The sequence below is a fragment of the Leopardus geoffroyi genome, chromosome B2 (genome assembly GCF_018350155.1).
Source record: "Leopardus geoffroyi isolate Oge1 chromosome B2, O.geoffroyi_Oge1_pat1.0, whole genome shotgun sequence".
NCBI classification, from domain to species: domain Eukaryota; kingdom Metazoa; phylum Chordata; class Mammalia; order Carnivora; family Felidae; genus Leopardus; species Leopardus geoffroyi.
In genome coordinates, this window is record NC_059332.1 from 135,409,592 (window position 1) to 135,431,387 (window position 21,796).

The 21,796-nt window shown below is 46.5% G+C and overlaps 1 protein-coding gene and 1 long non-coding RNA gene across 3 annotated transcripts in view; one reads left to right on the top strand and one right to left on the bottom strand.

Moving 5' to 3' along the window:
* Positions 1 to 4,189: 4,189 nt before the first annotated feature.
* LOC123609165 lies at positions 4,190 to 6,094 on the bottom strand. Of its 2 annotated transcripts, XR_006717638.1 has the most exons (3): positions 5,247 to 6,094; positions 4,748 to 4,952; positions 4,190 to 4,357 (listed from the first exon to the last, which is right to left on the bottom strand). It is a non-coding gene; the product is annotated as an uncharacterized LOC123609165 (long non-coding RNA). The 2 variants fall into 2 exon arrangements; XR_006717637.1 differs by having other exon boundaries at positions 4,748 to 6,094.
* Positions 6,093 to 21,796, top strand: part of PPP1R14C (protein phosphatase 1 regulatory inhibitor subunit 14C) — a 90,836-nt gene continuing 75,132 nt past the window's right edge. The window contains exon 1 of the mRNA XM_045500007.1: positions 6,093 to 6,829. Within this exon, the coding sequence (XP_045355963.1) occupies positions 6,497 to 6,829 (333 nt within the window). The 5' untranslated portion in view covers positions 6,093 to 6,496. The remainder of the gene's footprint in view (positions 6,830 to 21,796) is intronic.

Below are 21,796 nucleotides of genomic sequence, written 5' to 3' on the forward strand. Positions count from 1 at the left end.
CTTTAAGCCCGTGATATGATCACATTTGCTTCTAGAAATATCTCTGTGGGAGCTATAGAAAGAATGGGTGGAAGACAGGGTGTGGAGACAAGCGAGGGGGCCACAGGAGAAACCCAGATGAGGGCGTGCGGGTACAGAAGAGGGAGCAGATCTGAGACCCAGACAGGCGTGCAATCATTAGGGTTTGCTTATGGATTGGCTGGATAAAAGAAAGAGTTTCTAGGCTTAACAGGGACGTGAATGGTGTTCAACAGTCCCAGCAAAAGGTAGATTGGAAGTGAAGCATGTTTGGCTTGGGCAGGTGATATTTTGGGTGGAATTTGCGGATTTGGAGTGATTGCAAGACATCCAGGTGGAGGTTCCAACTGAGGAAGTGGTTGGGTGTGTGCGTTTACCTCCATTTATTGGGATTTGCCAATGGGGACGATCACTGGATTGTGCTATATGGTGAGTTGCAGCGGGATGCCTATGGAGGTGATATCCCACCGCTCGCTTCACATCTCTGAAGTCAGGATGTGCCTGTGGCCATAATTTCTTTGGGATATTGTTGGAACAATGGTAAGTCAGTCCTCTCTGCTGTGTTTATGGCATGTTATATTCACACATAACAGCAGGCAACGTTTAAAGTGCTTTATTTCCAGTAACCCATTTTCCCTCAGAACAACCTGTCAGATAAGTACTACTGATCATTTTCTAGATGGAGAAAGGATGGCACAGAGAGGTTAAGTAACTTGTCAAGATCACACAGTGCCTAAGCGGCAGAGTCCAGATTCAGTTCAGGCAGTTGGGACACCGGGCTTATGCTGGTAATCACCACAACATACTTGCCCTCAAACTGGAGGCTCTACCAATGTCTGGTGTCCTCCTGGTCTTTACCTTCTAGTCCTTCCACTGTCTCCTGAGGAGGAGCATGGAGGTCCAGGAAAAGGTCTATCATTATGTCCAGAATATTTTTCCTCTTTAGTTCTTTTGTGGCGCTTTCTGAAGGCTCACCCACATGCCTTATGTCAGCCATTCTGGGTCAGAGTTGTTTACCAGAACACTTGATAACCTAATAATGACAGAAAGAGAGTGCCAGAGAAATAAATAACCAGCCTGGAGTGTGCCATTAAGACTAAAGAGAGCCAGCATTTCTTCTCACAGGCACAGCTCTGGCTGACAGCAGCACTTTTCAAATTCTGGATTGCAACCCTTCAGTGGGTTGGGAAATCAATTGAGTAGATTGGAAACAGCATTCCTTCAAAATAATGAAACCGAGCAGGATAGAAGAGGTTGTGTAGCGGGTATATTATGTGTAATATGGGTATGTTATATGTGTGGATATATACTTGGGTCATGACATAAATATATTTCTTATTGTGGTTTGTGTTTAAAAAAACGTTTGAAAATGCTGAGCTCGAGCACCCTTTACTGTGCGGTTCCCTGCCTCTCCCCCCACCCCCCGAAATATTCGCTGTACCACTCTAGCCCCGCTTATCTGTGGTTTCAGTTACCGGCGGTCAACTGTCATCCAGAAATGGATGATCTTCTTTCTGACACATCGTCAGAAGGTCAAGAGCAGCCTAGCGCTAGGTCACAATGCCTCAGTCCCTCCCCTCACTTCACCTCATCACGTGGGCATTTTATCATCTCACATCATCGCAAGGAGGGTGAGTGCCGTACGATAAGATATTTTGAGAGACAGAGAGAGACACACACATGCCACATTCATATAACTTTTATCCTAGCATATTGTTATAATTGTTCTATTTCATTATTCATTATTGTTGTTAATCTCTTATTATGTCTAATTTATAAATTAAACTTTATCATAAGAATGTGCGTATCAAAACCCCCATAGTACGTATAAGGTTTGGTACTATATGCAGTTTCAGGTATCCGTGGGGGTCTTAGAATATATCCCCTGTGGATAAGGGGGGGGGGTTATTGTATTTTCTTCTCTCATGAACTGATATAGGTGTACATTTGTGTACTTTAAACATATTTGCATAGTATATCGGTGCTAAATACGGTACACCTGTAGATCTGAAGCTTGAACCAGAAATCTGCTCTAGCTCATGATTTGGGGGGTTGTGGCCGGTAGATGGTAGGTTGTCAAAGTGGAAGCATTAGCAGGAGACAGAATCACCTGGAAAGGATGTGTGAATGAGCAAAGAAAGAGAAGAGGGTAGAATCTGGGAAGCCGTTTACCTTTAGGGCGGGGATATTGGAAAAGGAGCTCCCAAGAGCCACTGCAATGGGACAAAGAGGTGGGAGGGAAACCTGGAGTGTGTTGGCATGGGAGCCAAGAGAGGAGAGGGTTTGAAGAGCAAGGAGAGGCTCAAGATTGTCCAACAAGGCAGGAGGTCAAGCTAGGTAAGAGCTGGAAAGCACGCACTGAATTGAGCAATGTGGTGACGTTGGTGACGTTGGTTGGTGCCTTTAGTCCAGTGGTAGCAGTCGGACTGTGGGGGACTGAATGGTGAGCATGGAAGGCAGACACACTGGGGAATGGGCAGCTCTTTTGAAATGTTGGGCCAATGAAATGGGGAGTTGGCTAGACAGGGGATAACGGGTTTGCACCAGAAACAAATTTGACCCTAGTGTTACAGAAAGACAAGATATTCACAAGCTAGGCTTACGGGAAGGTGTAGGGACATTTCACCTCTGTTAGAGACGAGGTGAAACTATGGATTCCCACCCCCTACTCTCAACAGTTTTCATCCTCTGAACACTCGGGTAAGAATTTCTGGTAATTGCTGAGACCAAATTTTAGAATTATGATGAAATCTATTGTTGCTCTGGTTATTTATACAAGTAATGGTTAAGGTTATTTTGGAATTATGATTCCAAAATAATTGTATGTGCACGATACAATTAAAAACCCCTAGTTAGGAGGAGGGGGAAAAAAAGTATGAAACAGTAGCCAAAAGAAAAATTACATTGATAGACCATTAACAACATTACTGCTGTCGCTGCACAAAGAATAATGAAATAATGGACTGTATTTGGAAAACAGAAGATACCGTGGGTAACTGATAGAATCCAAAAGGACAGATTAAATTTCCTCTACTTTTATGATGAAAACCAGACTTGAAATTACTTTTGACTTGTCATTTTGCTTTACCAAATGTTTGAGAGAATTAGGATGTAGGCACCTTATCACTGACATTTCTTAGTCAAGATAAGAATTCTATGCTCAGATTTGTGGGCCTTGGGGCTGTAATTATCACAACCTCAAAGTAGATTACCAGGTGTTGTATAATTATTGTGATATCTAGTCTTTAAGGAGTAAGGAAATTTGCATGTGAGTATAAATATTTGTATTTGATCCTTGTTTCCCTGGGGGAGGGAAGAAAGCTGGGACCCCTGATTAAGTCACCTTATGTAACAGATTTGGGCATAAAGATCATTTTCAGAGATGAAGGAACAATCTATAATTCCTGAAAGAAACTTTCCCCAAATCAGAAAGCAAGTAAAAAACGTCCAACTTAAGAAAATGCAAAGCCATGAAGAAAGGATATTGACGAATCTTCCTTAGGCTGCTTTCATAGCAGTGAGTAATTGCCTTAAGGCAATTCTAGAAAATTCTCTTGTGTTCTAGAAAATTCTCAGACCATTCAATTCACGAAAAACCACTCATTGTTTTTGATTAACCAGCATTTGGAAAAACTTGTCTAAATGGGTTAGAAGTGAAAGTGTTTGCCTTGAACAAAAATGTATAGTGTTGAGGATGAGAAGTATTGTTAGTTTTGCTGAATTTAAACAGTCATCTATGTGAAGGGTCTCAGGACTGAGAATAATCCCCTTATTCCCAAATATTTTGAAACATGGAATTAAGTGTGTGTGTGTGTGTGTGTGTGTGTGTGTGTGTGTGTGCGTGCGCGCGCGCGTGTGGTGGTGGTAAGCTCACTTCAAGTGTAAATCATGTCCTGGGTGGAGTAAGTGGATTTATAGGAAGAGGAGCTGTCCTGTTAGTTCAACTAATTGCAAGTCAAGGTGACTCATCTGGGCATCCGAAGGTCAATGTATGCATGGAAAAAGACTGACTCCTCCGTGGCTATTTTTCTATAAGTTAACATGCCTAAAACCCTGAATTTCTTCTTAAATGTCTCTTAGTATCTGTCATTTTTGAAGTTGTAAGTGAATACTGAGTTTTAAGCTAAAGGAAAAAGTATCTGACACAGTGAAAAAAAAATGGCACAAGAACTTCTCAGAAAGAACTTAGCGCATTTTAATAACTTCTTTGAAGTTGCTCTTGAATGACTGAATTCATTGTCCAAAGACTCAAAGGAGTTGGAATTACTTGGAATTTCCCAGTCTTCGCCATACTTCTGGATCACAGGCACAATTTTCAAAATACTGGTAGAGCCAGGTCCTAGTGCCAGAGCGAGGGAGAGATTTTGTATAGTTTCTCCTTCTATGATTACTATAATTTTAGCTGTTTTTGTTTTGATTGAAATTTTCCTGGTTGGTTCGGTCGGTTAAAGCTGGTGCTAGCTAACCTGGACAAGCGCCAGATGTCTGGAACAAGACAAGCTTACTCTGTGCGGGGAGACTGTCCTTAACCACCTCGCCACTGCCTTCCATCATCTACCTTTTGGCCAACTAGGTGCCCACCCTCTTGGCTACGAGCTCAGGGTTTAGAACAACCTCCACGCCCCAAGCAGGTGGAGGTGGGGGTGACATGGAGAGTAGTCACCAATCTCTAGGAGCCAATCATAGTAGTTCTAGCTCCTCTGTCTGAAAAGTTGGGTGGGGAACTCACCTTGAGGACAGCTGGCCTCTTCCATGGGGCAGACGTGTTTCAGCCTTGCCCCCTCTAACTGTGAAAGGACTCCAGCCCCATCCCATTTCACATAATCTGCCACTAGATCCTTTCCTTTCACTCCTCAGGGCCTGCCCTCTCCTGATGATGACTTTCAGGAATGGAACTCTTTGGGAAAATCCCACCTCAGGCTCTTGGCGAAAACCTTAAACGGAAGGAACAAAGCAGATGATAAATCTGGGTAGAGCAGACCCGAATGTGGGTTGACTGCAGAGCCACAAGTCCAGGAGAAAGTTGCTGGTTACTTCTTTTACTTCCTGTGCCTTTATAGCTGTGGGTCTAGAATCCCACACAGAATCTTCTCCATCATAGAAAATATTCAGAAGAAATTAACCTGATGACCTATGTTACCTCTGAGAAACTTTTTTTTTTTTTTTTTTTATAATAGCTACGGGTAAACTTCACCAGCTTTTTTAAAAAGTTCATATAGGCTACTTACTGTGTTTGAGCATCTTTGTGATTTCTTTCAGTTGCCTCAACAGAAATGGAATGTTGTGTACAACAGACATATATTAGCGTCTCCCTATAATTTTACACACATACACACGCAGCTTTCTGTTTATAACTTCCCTCCCCATCTCTTTGCCCGAAACCTTATAATAAGCTCATTCATTTGTAACTCTACTTGGCTGCACGATGTTTTTAGAGTAGTAAAATTAGTTCAATTGCTTTCCCCGGTAAAAAGAGGTAGCTTGGAAATGGTATTGAGAGAGAGGAAAGCTGGCTAGTCAGGGAATGCAACACTAGAAATGTAAGACCAGTAAACAGCGCCGAGTCCTTTAGAGAAATGTTTGCTGTATGTCCCCAGCCCCTTAGCTAAGCGATGATCAAGCCTTCTGCCCTTTAGATATAAAGACGTCGCAATGCTCTGCCTATGAACGAACAGACGCTTTGTAAGGAGAGAAAAACTGGTCTGAAGAGAATTTCTCAGGCGCTCTGATTGTCTGATTGCACAAACATCGCCTCGTCAATTTTTCTCACAATCCCAGAGAGGAAGTGGCATGAATAGGAATGTGTTTGGAGCTGGAGGGTGGGGACAGGAGGGAGAGAGACGCTTCCCCGCCATCCGAAGAGGCGGGAGGGCCAAGAAACCCTTCACCAGGAACCTGCGGCGCGGTCCCTCCCCGCGTCTCTCTCCCGGCGGTCCCTTGCCCCTGGCAGCGCCCGGCCGAGGCCGCTGGAGACGGCGGGGTTCCTGCGCCCTGAGACTGCTGGAGGCGGAAAGAGCAATTCCCCGTCCCCCGGAGGAGAGAACACGGCACCCGCGCAGCAGGACCGTCTCTGGCACCGGCCCCGAGCCGGTCCTTCGGGCGTCTGCACACGGGCGCCCGCGCGTGCCGCCGCGCACACATTCCCGCCTCCGCGCGCAACTCCCACGCCCCAGCCCCTCGGCCCGCCGGGCGCCGGATCCGCCTCCCGGGGTTGGAGCGAGAGGGTCCTCCGCGGCGTCTTTAAGGCTGCGGTCCCCGCCCCTCCCTCTTCCCCGCCCTCCCCCGCCCGTCCTCCTCCCGGAGGCCGCGGCTCCTCCCGACCTCCCCGCGAGCCGGGCTGCCGGGCGTGCGCGGCGCGCGGAGCAGGTGCCGGCGAGCGCCTCGCATGCCGCTGCCCGGCCGGAGGTGGTAGCGGCGCCGGGCGCGCTCCGCCCGCCCCTCCTCCGGGCCGCACTCGGGCTCCGGCGCGCGCGGGGAAATGTCGGTGGCGACGGGCAGCAGCGAGGCGGCCGGTGGGGCCGGCGGCGGCGGCGGCGGCGGCGGCGCGCGGGTTTTCTTCCAGAGTCCCCGGGGCGGCGCCGGCGGCAGCCCCGGCTCGAGCGGTGGCTCGGGCTCCTCCCGGGAGGACTCGGCACCCGTGGCCACGGCGGCCGCTGCGGGGCAGGTTCAGCAGCAGCAGCAGCAGCAGCAGCAGCAACGTCGCCACCAGCAGGGAAAAGTGACAGTGAAATACGATCGCAAGGAGCTTCGGAAGCGGCTGGTGTTGGAGGAGTGGATCGTGGAGCAGCTGGGTCAGCTGTACGGCTGCGAGGTACTTGGGCGCGGGGCCGGGAGGGTTGGGGGCCTCGCTCGCCCCACTGTGCCCACACGGGGATTCTCCAGCTCCGGCTCTCGATTGCGCACCGCCCCGACTCCTGGGGACCCGACGCTGGGAGCGAGGCGCAGGGCGTTCTCTCTCCAGGGTGCCCTCTGGCGCCGGGGCGCGACGGTTGGGAGCCCCTGTCTGGTGCCGGGTGCCCGGAGAGCTGCGGGCCCTCTTCATGGCAGTGGGGAGGGTTAGGTCTGGTTAAGCGCATTGCTTTTCTCAGAGCCTTTCCAGGCTCTAGCTGCAGCCACACGAAGCGGGGGCTCAGAAGGGCTCACCCCAGATGCGCCTAACCCAACAAGAACAGTACTCACTGCTGAGATCCTGGCAATCCCGCATTTTTTTTTTTTTTTTTTTTCCCTGCGGAGAGGGAGCAGGGAAGGGACCTGAAAGCTGCTTGACGGAGAGGAGAGGTTCTGGGGACCTCAGAGACCCCCTCGGTTCCTGAAATTCCACATCAAAATCATGAGATGAACGCTTTCTCTTTTGCAGCCAGCCCCGACGCGTGTCCCCATAATTCATCCTTGCCTTTACCGAAGCTGCACACGCTGGGCTTTGTTGAAGCAGCTTGCTTCCTTCCTGGCCAAGCTCAGTTACTCCCGTTGGTGGGCGCAGAATGGAGAGCCTTTGGCAACCTGGAAGGGTGCCTGGGTGAAAGGCAGGCAGCTTTGCGGGCGGTGTGCGAGATGCCGGAACCCACCGGGGTTCCCCTCCGCCACGACGCTGTGACTTCCCACAGTTCAGGGGCTAAGGCTTAGACACAAGTCTGCCGGACGTGTATATGCTTGATGTTAGGAGAAATGATGAGAATAAGCTGTAACAAACGAATGCTAGAAAAACGACTGAAGCCAAAATGATTCCCGGGGAGATTCTTTAATAACAGCAATTGTGGTCGAAGTGTTGTACTTCTCTTAAGGGCGTGGAGTTTGGGAAGGGTGGGAGAATGAAGGGGGTTAGTAATGAAGGATATCGCTTCTAAGTCAAAACCAGGTTTGTGTCCATACTGCGCTTAACCCTGTTCAGCAAAAATGAAAGCCAGGTGAACTCATTGGCTTGTCTACTGGTTTGGGGTATTCTGTTTTTCACACATTTTATGGCCTATTGTGAACGCATCCTTTCCTTAAACGTTGTCATTGCACAAGGCAACAGCATTCTTATTACGGACTACTGATGAAGGATTGTGATATAATGAAGCTTGACTATATGACTAATGGGCTTGTAAAAATATATTGTTTCCAACCTGGCTCTTATGAAAAGCCATGCTAATTGCGTAAATAAAAACTGGCCAAAATAGGAAGTGTTCCTGGGATTTTTTTTTTTTTTTTTTAATAGGAAGTTGGCAAAACTCTTCCAAGAAACACTATGTTTGATTTCGATGGGATTCCTGTTGGGTGGATGGATGTGCTCAGTCTTGCCTCTGTAGAATCCAATTAATTTTCATTTATTTCACACTCATCTTTATACTCCATTTTGGATTTGGAGAAGAGTTGAGTTAATAGAGAAACTACTGTTGAAATTAACAGTGCTTTAGCAGTGCTGCTTTTACGGAAGACTAATTAGGTGCAGTTGGAGAAACTAGAGAGTGCCAGCCCCTTGGGCAGGTTGGCGAATCAAATATTTTGAAAATTCTTCAGAATAAATGGGGGAAAATGGTGGATCGAATGTTCACTGTATTGAACATGTAAGTTAGGTACGTATTTTAAAGGGTAAACACGACCTTGAATCTTTTCCTTGTACATCTCTTCTATTTTAGACCTTCTGATGTGCAGCAAACAACTGGAGTTTTGAGAGAGAGAGAGCGAGTGAGCGCTATTTGCTGCCTGTGTGTCATAATGTGACAAGTATTTCTCTTCAAGTTGTTTGCTCTGTCATTTTAGGTTGAAGGAATATTGGTCATTGAGAGGTTGTTGGCAGTTTGTAATTACTAAGCCAATGATACACCTTTTATATAATAATAAAAAGCGGGTGGACTAATAAGTAGCCATATAACGAATTGTTTTCTCCCATCTATTTCTCCACTGGTAGGACTCTATTTTTAGCTAAGGTTCTCTAGTCTGGTAGCCTTTCCTCGCTGATAACTTCAGGTATTTCAGCCTCTCGCTTTTTAATCTAGGAGGACCTTACCCTGGCCAATAGCTCTGAATCTCATGAACATAAAGGGACAGGAATGTCCCTTTTACACTTAAAATTGGTAAGGTTTTAAATTTGGATTGCATGCAACTGACACAGGAAGCTAATTTGCCAGGCTTCAAACTGGCCAGAGGCCTGAGCTTTCTGCCAGGTTGGGGGACAGGATGAGCATATATTTAATTTCAGAAGAACTTCTATCAGGCAGGCGGGCAGTGAGGTGACTCGTCCCTTGCGGAGTAGAAAATAGTGATCTTTTGGAGATAACGTGCACTTTCTAAATTAGGAGTGGGAGAGAAGGAAGACACAGAATAACTTCCTGGCCGTGGCCTTCTCTAGAAGTTTGCAGTGGCCAATCAATTTTGTATGGAGAATAATATAAGGGCACCATCTCTGGAGTCCTTATTATGTGCTAGGTGCTGTTCTCGGCACTTTGTATGGACCGATTCATTTAGTCTTTACAACAACCCTATGAAGAGGGTGCTCTTGTCCCTGTTTTACAGGTAAGGAAACTGAGACACAGAGGAAGAGGCTTCACAGCTCACAGAACTGGTGAATGGCAGGGGGTGGGGGTGGGAACACGAACCACGGCGGTGTGGCTCCTGCGGTGTGCCGGTAACTCTGCAGGTCCGGTGCAAGAGAACCGATAGAGGCCCTCGTAGTGTACGTGTAGATATTTAAAAATAATGAGGGGCGCCTGGGTGGCTCAGTCGGTTAAGCGTCTGACTTCAGCTCAGGTCACGATCTCGCGGTCCATGAGTTCGAGCCCCGCGTCGGGCTCTGGGCTGATGGCTCAGAGCCTGGAGCCTGCTTCCGATTCTGTGTCTGACTCTCTCTCTGCCCCTCCCCCCGTTCATGCTTCGTCTCTCTCTGTCTCAAAAATAAATAAACGTTAAAAAAAATAAAAAATAAATAAAAATAATGAATTCGTAATAAGCATCTTGTAAAATGTGTTCTATCCACCTACCTTGATATCTCCACAGTGGCTTGGAAGGCTAGGTTTGAATTTTGAATTCTCAGACTTCCCAAGACTCCAAGCTGGAATGTAGTTGGAGAATCTACCCGCCCAGGGCCTCCTTCCTTTTTCTTCCCACCCGTGGTATGGTCCCACCTGGTGAAGAGCATTGTGTCCACTTGCACACCCCATCTCGGTCTACACCCTCTGCCACCCCTTAATCATACCTTTAGCTCAGACCAGTGGCAGAGACCCCCTTGGGAGGACAGATCTGGGAGGAGCCTGTTTGCGCCCTGAAAGTGGCTTCGTATTTGATCACGAGATTGTGCGGGGCTGCAGCGGAGCCTGAAAAGAGATGGAGGTCACCGCATGGGTGTGTGGGTCCAGTTGGTCCCAGGGACGCCACAGGAAGTTGGGTGTAGAAGGACTAGGGCCCAGGGCTATGGCCCTTCTTATCCAGGCTATGGGCAGTATCAGCAAACACCATATCACACAGCCTTTTGGGTATAAAGATACATGGGTTTATAAATTCTAAGCTTAGTCATGTCGATAGTTATCTCCCATTTCATCATCTCGTATGGATAGTTAAATCTCAGCTGGGGATTTGGTCATAATGGACCTGTTAGGATGAATCTACATCCACATTTAGGAATTTCTGTTTTGGGGCGCCTGGGTGGCTCAGTCGGTTGAACGTCCGACTTCAGCTCAGGTCATGATCTCGCAGTTCGTGAGTTCGAGCCCCGCGTCGGGCTCTGTGCTGACCCCTCGGAGCCTGGAGCCTGCTTCGGATTCTGTGTCTCCCTCTCTCTCGGCCCCTTCCCCGCTCATGCTCTGTCTCTCTCTGTCTCTCAAAAATGAATAAACGTTAAAAAAAAATTAAAAAAAAAAAAAAGAATTTCTGTTTGGAGAGATTTTCCTATCTCTTCCAAACCCAGACGGTTTTTAAGAGCTTTTGAAATCTGGCATAGTGTCTACTTTGACAAGTATTGCAAGATGGCTTACTGGATAAGTCATATCAATTTTTCTCATCTTGCCCAGCATCAAGATAACATCTGTACTTCCAGGGTTGCAATTTGATTTGCTCTGGAAATAAAAGCCTGTTGTTAACCTCAGATTACTGAAATGCCTGTAGCAGCCTAGCCATAAACAGACTTGTGCGCTGAGGGCATTTTCCTGGGTTATCCTGAACGTCCATCCAGGAGGGCTTTCCCTTAGCTGCATTTTAGAAAGTGTTTTCTGGCATATTATACCTTCTCATCTTCCCTGACTCCCTGTCATGCTCATTCTGCAAATCAAGTGTTTTTCCAAATTTTTTGATGGCGACCCTGGAAAGAAATACCCTTTAGATTGCTGCCTGTCACACGGACACATGGACGTGTGAAAGACACGTGGACTTACAAAGCATCATTTAACATTACTGCGTGCGCTAGAGAAAAAAATTACAAAGGTAATGTAAAATGTGGCTATTCATGTTTAAATACCACATTCCGTTCTATTTCGTTTTCCAGAATTGCCGGTTTGTGACCCTCCCAGTTGATTTCATAACACATTTCGGGACAGTGGCATGCCGTTTGAAAAGCCAGAATTAGCTGGCGTTTATTGAGTGCTCTTTATGCATCAGGGATGATTCATGTAATCCGAGTAACAATTTCTGATATTCTCACTCTATGGGTATAGAAACTGAGCCATGGAGATGTCAAAAAGTTGCCCCAGAGCCCATGGCTGTAACGTGGTGGGGCAGGGCTGTGTCCAGGACATCAGTGCAATGTCACCACGGTGCCGCACTGCTTCTCAAGGCGGGACAGGGCCAGGCACCTTCTGGAAGAAAGTACTTCAACCGCTTCCCTTCGGAACAGCGGCTGGGGAAACTCGGTGTGGAGGCAGTGGTTAAGAGAGTAAACGCTCTGACGCTAGAAGAGCTGAAGTCACGTTGTGGCCCCAGCCCCAGCTTTCAGTAGTAGTAGTGAGTAGGCAATTTCCTTGACATCTCTGAGCCTCACCTTCCCCTCATGTTTAAGGGAGTCACCCGGCCCTCTTTGCAGGGTCGTTAGGAGGACTGGATGGGAAAGACCTGGAACGTAGGAGCTGGGATGCTGTTGCTGTTCAGTCACTTGTGTACTTTGAACCGTAGCCACTGTCTATTGCTTATTCTCTACGATGTGGGCGGAGGACAGGAGGGAAGAGAAACCAAGGCATTCACATCTATCTGGCGGTAGAATTTGGAGAAGGATGCGGAGGTACTTGGGGTCGGGATGTTGGCATGTGTTGGAACTTGAACGTGGGCAAATGCTCTCTGTATCATTCCCCTTTCTTCTAGTATCTTCCTTACTCTGGAAGTTCCTGTGGGTTTTCATGTGTATGGAGAAATTAGACGTCAGTTGAAAGGCAGGCTCTGTCTTCATTTTCTTCGTAGACGTCCTAATATGGTAGAGGACAGTTCTTCAACCGTGAAGCGTTTGTTTGATTGAATGAAAAGAGTCAATCTTCAGACAACCTTTTACAAGTCATTGGCATTGTAGTTGAATTCGTTGGTGGCATTTCTTTATTAGAATCACAGCTAGAAAAAAATAGATTTATGGTTTGCAGCAATAATCTATATCCTACTCTTGCATTATTACTGTTTTATTTCAGCATTGTTGAAAAGCACACCCCGCCCCCCCCCCTTCATTGACTTACTTGCTCCAAATAGAAATTTACAGATCGTGGTGACAGCGAATTGATTTTTCAGCTTCGATTGTGAGAATTCTTTTGTGAACCCGCTCTTCCTTGCATCTCCCGCCCACCCTCTTTTCCTCTGCTTCTGCTGCGCCCCCTGACACGCTAGCTCTGCCTCTGCTTCTCGCCTCTGACTCGCCTTCGCTTCTAGGGTCTTCTGCTTTTCTCCCAGCTCTGGAACTACCTGGCTGCACACGGCAAACCTGGCCTAATTGACGGCTCTCCTCAGAGGAGTCTCTCTTTCTAGATGACGGAAGAGCAAAGCCTGCGTTGTTTTTTTTTTTCCCCACGCGGTGCATGCGCTGTGTGCACGATCACATTTTGTAGTTTAGTCCCTTGTCTCCTCATGCAGGACTTGGCTATTTCAAACCGTCACCGGTGTTTTCATGGCACCATTTCTGCTCTCTTCCCTCCCCTTCAGCCCAGCCTGCAGCCTCCTCCTAGGCCAGCCACTGCAGCCGCTCTGCTGTGGGGCTTCTACCCTCCCTTGCTCCCTGCGGGCCCCTGGACCCCAGCAGCTGCATGAGCCCAAGTCTTTCTCCCCTGCTAGAAACAGCAACAGCAATCGCCTGCCATGAGTAACGCTTCCCTTCCTCAGTCCTGTATCCCCTCTGGTTGCTGCTTGTACTTCTCTTACCATCCACTTTTCCGGATCTTTCTTTACCCATGACAGACGCTGTTTATCCACCACCGCTGCCCTGAGGACCTTGCTGTTTCTCATTCCGGGGTGGGGTTGGGGTGTTGTGTGGGTCTTTCCTGACTTGGCCTTCCCCGTGGAAGCCTTGGGCTTCTGAGACAGCCTCTCCAGGACCTCACGCTGTTCCCTAGCTACTCTTCCAGTCCCGTTCCGGGCTTTCTTTCTCTGCCCATCTCTCTGAAGTCTGGTGTTGCTCAGGATTTGTCTTTGGGCTCCTGCTCTGCCTTCTGCGTCCCCTCCCCGCCGCATGCTCTTTCTGCATGATACGAATATTCCTGGTGGCTTCAAGTTGCTGTCCATATGCTGACAACTCTTCAATCTGTATTTTTAGCCCAGAGTTGTTTTCCGAGGACCAGATATATTCGGAGAGTTTTGAAATGGACAACGCCACTTAGAGGCTCCACGGGAGCCTCATGGTGAACCGGTTTGCAACCGAGTTTACCTTCCTCTGCAAACCTGCTCCTCTTCCCCTGTTCCCTCAGGGAATGGCAGGCGCCGCTGTCCACGAATGTCCCGGCCAGAGGTTCTGCAGGCATCCTCTCTGTTGCCTCTGCCCTGCAGGTCACAGCCCGCAGTCACAAAGTCTTTTTTTTAAATATATTAAATATAATTTATTGCCAAATTGGTTCCCATCCAACACCCAGTGCTCATCCCAACAGGTGCCCTCCTCAATGCCCCCCACCCACTTTCCCCTCCCCTCCACCCCCCCATCAACCCTCAGTTTGTTCTCAGTATTTAAGAGTCTCTTAATGGTTTGGCTCCCTCCCTCTCTGTAACTTCCCCCCCCCCTCCCCCACGGTCTTCTGTTAAGTTTCTCAAGATCCGCCTATGAGTGAAAACATGGTATCTGTCTTTCTCTGACTTATTTCACTTAGCATAATACCCTCCAGTTCCATCCACATTGCTACAAATGGCCAGATTTCATTCTTTCTCATTGCCACATAGTATTCCATCGTATGTATAAACCGCATCTTCTGTATCCATTCGTCAGTTGATGGACATTTGGGCTCTTTCCATAAGTTGGCTATTGTAGAGAGTGCTGCTATAAACATTGGGGTACAAGGGCCCCTATGCATCAGCACTCCTGTATCCCTTGGGTAAATTCCTGGCAGTGCTATTGCTGGATCAGAGGGTAGATCTATTTTTAATTTTTTGAGGAGCCTCCACACTGTTTTCCAGAGTGGCTGCACCAGTTTGCATGTTGACCCTCGCTCCTTACGGCTCTGCAACCTGGTGCCTGGACTTCTCGCTGCTCCCCCGCCCCCCCCATTTGTGCAGCTCCTTAAAATTTCTCACCAATTGACACTTCCGTCTCAGGTCTCTCAAATTACTGACACCACCAGCAGCCCCCTGCTTTGCTGCTGCTGTTACGACCGCTTGCTTGGGCCACTGATGCAGCTCCCGGCGGAGGGCCAGGTGATCTGTACGTTTTGTCTCCCACGGTCAAACCTCACAATAACTTGGTGGGGGGGGGGGGTTGTGGTATCATCTGCATTTCTTCATTTTGTGGCGGAGGAGACTGAGACCAGACGACTTGTTACTTGTCCCCGTCTCAGCTCGTCCTGACTGCAGAGTCCCTTTGCCACGATGCAGCCATTGCGCCCAGCAGCTCCATTTATTGAGTTCTTACTGCATAGGCCCATCCTCGCCGTGACTCTGCAAGGTAGGTAAAGAAACTGAGGCACCGAGAGCTTGAGCAACCCCTGGTTAGAGGCCACGTCACTCGCAAGGGGCGGAGTCCGGAATGGACACCTGTCTCTGGTTCCTGGGCTGGGGCCTCCCCCCGTGAGCCTCTCCTCCATCCACCCCTCGCTGCGGTGACTCAAAGTGTCTTCTGAAATCCACACTGGATCCTATTATTCCAGGGCCCTCATGACAAAGCAAGAGCCCGTAGACTGCAGCAAGGGCTCCGGGGCTTGCCCTTGTGGTATTTCCTCTACGGAACATCTCTGATACATCCCCTCACCGGCAGGCTGGCTGCAGGCTTGCCCCGCTCTTGGCGCACCGTCTGTCATCCAGTCGCACAGCTTCGCGAGGGCAGGATCTCGTGGTCCCTGCAGCCCCAGTGTCTCTCAGGCCCCTGGCTGCACTGAGGTGTCCAGTACCTGGCCGGCAGGTGAGTGTGATAGAAACCGGCCCTCGAGACCATGTTCCGGAACTGTGCATTTCAGAAATACACGCCCCCACTTAACTGCACTAATGCCAGTTGGCTCTGCCTGTGTTCGAAGTCTCCTCTTTCATTGTTGACTCAAAGTTTTGTTTCTTTCCCTTGGTTGTGAATTACATCCGTGCCGTCCTTTGAACCTGTGGACTGAACGGAAGTTGTGATGGCGTAAAGCACAGTACAGGGCGATGAAAGTCTTCAAAGGGAGTAATCACAGGTTGCTGCCATTTCTGTCTGTAATTTTAATTTTTCGGTATGTACAAGAATCCTACTTTATTTGCACCATAGTTGCTCATTTCTCTGAGGGTGGAAATGCTTGCTGGGCGAGGAAGGGGTGAGTGCTTTTCCACCAGCAGATAAGATTCAGAGCGACAGGCTCACACAGGTTTTAATAGAACAAGGCACGAGAGCCAGGATTCCTGCCTCTGCTTCAAAGTTCTGGCCAATAAACTCTCCCAGGTTTTTCTTAGTCAGCACTGGCACTTTGGAAATCTGCTCCACTGTGTAAAAGCTGAGAGAAAAAAAAAAAAAAAAAAAAAAAAAGAAACCAGAGTTGTGGATTAGTCTCCACAACGTTACTTTATGGTTGAGGAAGAAATGATCAAAGGAGGGCTTTTGCTTTTCTTAAAGAATCCTCAGGGCAAAGAGTGGAAGGAACCTTAGAGGGCAGGAGTATTCATTCATTCATTCCAACAGATATTTGCAAAGAGGAGGAAAGAGGAATAAGAAGCCTTCATCCTTTTAAATTATAGAAGAGAAAAAGAAAAAGAAAGAAACCCTTTCTGTAACAAGAGAAGGAGGGAGGCATCTGTATGATTGAAAGCCCTTTGAGGGCACAGACTATGTCCTGTTCACAGCTATGTTAGTGTGTTCAGTACATTTATTTACTGCATCCTGGCTCCTTGCTTCTTCCTTTACTCAGAGTCTGTTTTCAGGAAAGGGTGCAATAAAGTCATTCACATTATACCGTAAATGACGAGAACCACTTTAATTTTCATTTTAATAGGAAGTAAGGTCTTAAGTAAGAGAAAGTAACCTCTTATCAGCTGAACTTCAGGAATTGATAAACCGGGGCAGGATCTATTATTTGTGGGCTGTGGGACCTTGTTGGCATCTATGAAATGGATAAAATCAAAACAGGTTGCTGGTTTCTGGGATGTCCCGGGAAGGACCCCGGCCTGTGGAACTTGATCTGCTTTGAACTGCTGCTTAATTAGCTCGATGACCTTGGCAAGTCCTACTCATGATGGACTTCTGTTTTCGGGTTTTCTGTCCTTACCTGCAAAAATGAGGGCGGTCTAGGTTTTTACGCTCTGCCCTTTAGAGCTTCTATACTAAAGGTGGCCCTACACTGCAGAAAATGAGATTTATTAAAGAGAGGGTGATATTTAAAGCAGTAATGGAAGAGTCTTTCTCAAAGCAAACGTGAGACAAGCATCAGGATGGTTCACCAAAGGATCATTTAGTTGCATAGCTCATTCTAGTAGCTAAAGTGAGAGTGTGTCCATCCGTCTGTTGGTATAATCTCTCGTGTGATGTGGCTCGGATAGGAAGAATCGGATTGAGAAGGTGTTTTTAGAACACCCTCCTCCCCTCCAGCACTTCCTAATTACTACTGATTTCTGTTTTTTTTCAACGTTTATTTATTTTTGGGACAGAGAGAGACAGAGCATGAACGGGGGAGGGGCAGAGAGAGAGGGAGACACAGAATCGGAAACAGGCTCCAGGCTCTGAGCCATCAGCCCAGAGCCCGACGCGGGGCTCGAACTCACGGACCGCGAGATCGTGACCTGGCTGAAGTCGGACGCTTAACCGACTGCGCCACCCAGGCGCCCCTACTGATTTCTGTTAAATTTGAAATCGGACAGTGCAGATCTCCTAGGTACCCTGTTTGTTTTTATTTATGTATTAAAAAAAATTTTTTTTAATGTTTTTATTTATTTTTGAAGGAGAGAGAGAGACAGAGCATGAGCAGGGGAGGAGCAGAGAGAGAGGGAGACACAGAATCCGAAGCAGGCTCCAGGCTCCGAGCCGTCAGCACAGAGCCCGACTCGGGTCTCAAACTCACAGACCGTGAGATCATGACCTGAGCCGAAGTTGGACGCTCAGCCGACTGAGCCACCCAGGCGCCCCTGTTTGGTCTTTTTTTTTTTTTTTTTTTTTAAGTTAATTGGGTTAACCTTTAAGAAGAACTGGAATATTTGGCTTAAAAATTTTCAGTGTATAACTTATAATACTGACTGTTGGGGGGAGGGTAGTGCTTTCCTGTTCTTATTATTTGTCCTTTATCTTGGCAGCTCATAATTAACTGATAGTGGTATTTATCTTAACTTGTGTTGAGATATAAAGCAAGCACCTGACAGGGACAATAGTAGTAGCCTTAGGAAATAAAATTTTTGTTTTATTTATTTATTTTTTTGTTTGAGAGAGAGAGAGAGCGAGCAAGAAAGCGCACGAGCCAGGGAGAAGGTCAGAGGGAAAGAGCCTCAAGCAGGCTCCTGACGCAGGGCTCGAACCCATGACCCTGGGATCGTGACCTGAGCCGAAACCAGGAGTGAGATGCTTAACTGCCTGAGCCACCCAGGCGCCCCAGGAAATAAAATTTTTAAAAAGTGAAGGATACAAAGTAGCCTAAATAAAAGGCTGAACAAATCCGTATAAACAAATTAATTTTCACTGGGGAATTATTCCTGGGATGTCACTTTATAGTTAGTGTCAGAATGAGCAGGACAGAATAGAAGAAAAGAAATTAATATTTTTCATGGACAGTCCTGGTGGGAAGTGGAAAGCAGAATTTATTGCTATTTATTTATTTATTTACTTACTTATCTATTTATTTATTTCAATTTATATCCAAGCTAGTTAGCATATAGTGCAATAATGATTTCAGGAGCAGAATCCAGTGATTCATCCCCTACATATAACACCCAGTGCTCCTCCCGACAAGTGTCCTCTAATGCCCCTTGCCCATTTAGCCCATCCCCCTACCCCAAACCCCTCCAGCAACCTTCAGTTTGTTCTCTGTATTTAAGAGTCTCTTATGTTTTGTCCCCTTCCCTGTTTTTTTATATTACTTTTGCTTCCCTTCCCTTATGTTCATCTGTTTTGTATCTTAAGTTCAGAATTTATTGCTCTTAATATTTGTTTATTTTGTATGATGGTGGAATCCATAAAGGATCATCAGTAATCCCATTCAATCCACACAAAGGCGCTGTGATGTAAGGAGCTACCTCATTTTTAAAACAACAGAACTGAGGCTCAGAAGGACTTAGTTCCAGGCCTGAGTTTAAATTACCAGCAGGACTTGGACCCGGAAACAGTGACCATCAATGTCACCCTCCCCACCCCGGTCATCTGCACCTATCCTTGTATGTTTGCCCCACACGCTGGGCAAGGTTCTTCTGCTTAATTTATTTGATACATTTTCAAGTAGGCTTTATTTTAGTTGAACAGTTTATAGGATTCCACTCTTGTGTTTGTTTATAATTTATTACATGAACCATTCATGGGATTCAGCTATTTCTTTAGATAATAGTTTAGTTTCTTCATCCATCAGTTCCCGAGTGTATATTGTAGGAAATGTGCTATTTATTTCTTGGATTGTCAGCTCTGCATGAATGGTTAGTATTGGAGCCCTCATGCTCTCCAGCTGTCCACGTAGATGGAATTTTGAGGCTAAAAATTAGAAACACACTTTAAATAAAACACTGGTTACAGAGTGGATATTTTATCCTACGTGTTTGAAAGCATCAGATATTACCCTTCCCATGATAGAAGTAAAGAAATAATGCTTCTAAATAAAATGTGCAGGGGTGTCTGGGTGGCTCAGTCGGTTGGGCATCCGACTTCCGCTCAGGTCACGATCTCATGGTTCATGGGTTCGAGCCCTGGGTGGGGCTCTGTGCTGACAGCTCAGAGCCTGGAGCCTGCTTCGGATTGTCTCCCTCTGTCTCTGCCCCTCCCCCTCTAATGCGCGCGCGCGCGCGCGCGCGCTCTCTCTCTCTCTCTCCCTCCCTCTCAAAAATGAATAAATGTTAAAAAAATTTTTTTAAATAAAATGTGCAAAGCCCTTAACAACTTCTTTTGCTTCTGATAAAGGATATATATATATATATATATATATATATATATATATTTTTTTTTTTTTTTTTTTTTCCTGAGCTGCTTGGTCAATCATCTGTTAACAACTTTTATGTTTTATATGTCACAAGTACAACTGACACAGATTGTTTGTTCATTTCTGCAAATGTTAATAGATTCAAATCTGTTTCAGGCCAAACAGGTAAGGTGTTGAGATTTCAGATTGGTGAAAAGATGACTTTTCTGCTCAGTTTTTATGAGCTAATACGCCACATAACAATTCTAATTAGTCAACTGGTTTTTCTTGTGTTTGTGATGGGGTGTGGTGCTCTAACAAGTCAAGAGAAAATGAGTCATTGATTTGGTGCTGAAACATGATTATGCTTGCTATCATGAAAATGGCCTACAAATATTACAACTAAAAAAAAAAAAATAACACGTACTATCTCTGGTAGACAAGTGCCTTTTGTTAAGCTAGAATATTCCATTTCTTCATCAAACCCCAGATGGTTCAGCATTCAGTACTCTTATGCCAGAAGCAGTTTCTATGGATGGATGTTTAAATAAAAACGTGTGTATTTTGGTAAACAGACCATCATCTAAACTAGCCTGAGACTTTAAAAGCATTTGGCTGCCAGTCACGTCTCAAACCTCTGGGATATTCTCATGTTAAACTTCAGGGAGGGATAGTGGGCTGTATTTTATAAGGGAAATATTCCAAGTTCGAGTTAACTCATTACTCTAAAGAAGATGAGAAACTGCTGTATTTATCAATTGACACCTTACTGTAAATTGCTCTGCACGAAGCCACTTAAGACAGTGAAGGAGGGCAGAGAATGAGATGCCGAGAACATACAAAACACTTGGTGAGGTGCAAATTCTCCACGCAGCCATCATGACGAAGACACTGGCCCACTCCACCTCCAGGGGGGCAAGGCTGTGAGCGCTAAGCGGGCCTGGTGGGTGTGGCGTGGACCTAGCCCTTGTCAAGGAATTCAGACCATCTTCTCCCCTCTGGCCCCACTGTACAAAATCAAAACAAGAGGAGAAGTTCCTACATATGGCTTCTTGCTGGTGGTGGAAAATAGGTGGTCTCATTTAAGAGATCCTTACTGGTTGCACTCATAGGGTTCTTTTTACACGCTTAATGCCCGAGTGCAGGGCGCTGCCTTATAGGATAGATGCTCCCATCTCCCTGGGGCAGGAATGGGCTTGGTCTGCTCAGAAGGACGAGGCGGGCTCCCCGCAGCGCCCTTTGCTCACAATGTGGTGGTGAGTCGTCATCCTCGGCTTCCTTTAATTTCCCCTTTTAAATGATACAGCCCTTCCAGGGGCGTTTTGAGGATTGTTAATGTAAAAAAATCATCCCAAGAAAAGCCCAGGGTATTTATGAAGGCGCCATTAGCAACATTTATGCTCTTTTTGCCATGATCGATTCTGCCTTCTTAATAAAAATATTCAAATCGGGGCGCCTGGGCGGCGCAGTCAGTAAAGCATCCGACTTTGGCTCAGGTCACGATCTTGCGGTTTGTTGGTTCAAGCCCCACGCGGGGCTCTGTGCTGACAGCGCAGGGCCTGGAGCCTGCTTCGGATTCTGTGTCTCCCTCTCTCTGCCCCTCATCTGCTCACACACGCTCTCTCAAAGGTAAATAAACATTAAAAAAAACAAAAACAGAAAACAAAAACAAGTGAAAGGTACGCTCTTTGGCCAAAAAGAGAACAGAGGCTTTTGGAATTTTTTGTTTTTATTTTTATTTTTATTTTTTTTTGATGGGGTTTAGGCCTTTGTTGCAAAATTTGGTCACACACCAGGTTTTATGAATATAGAATAACCCAGTCCAATGTCTCAGAAAGAAAAATCTTGTTGGGCTGCTTTAAGAGAATTACCTTTTTAGTTCAAGAGAATTATCACATTGGAGTTAAGTAATAATATATCTGTCATCATATAACATTCACTCTGGATAAAAATCGTGTCATAGGTTTCTTTCATCTGTGCCTAGAAAAAGGGCTGCAAAAATCCGCGATAAATGCTAATAGTGCTGTTTTCGTGTCATGATGGGTAATTTTTATTCATTTATGTTTTGTACAGTGAACACATATTCCTTTTATATGAGAAATCGAAAGTTATTTTGAAAAAAAAAAAACGTGGGTGTGGATATCCCGACCGTTGTCACC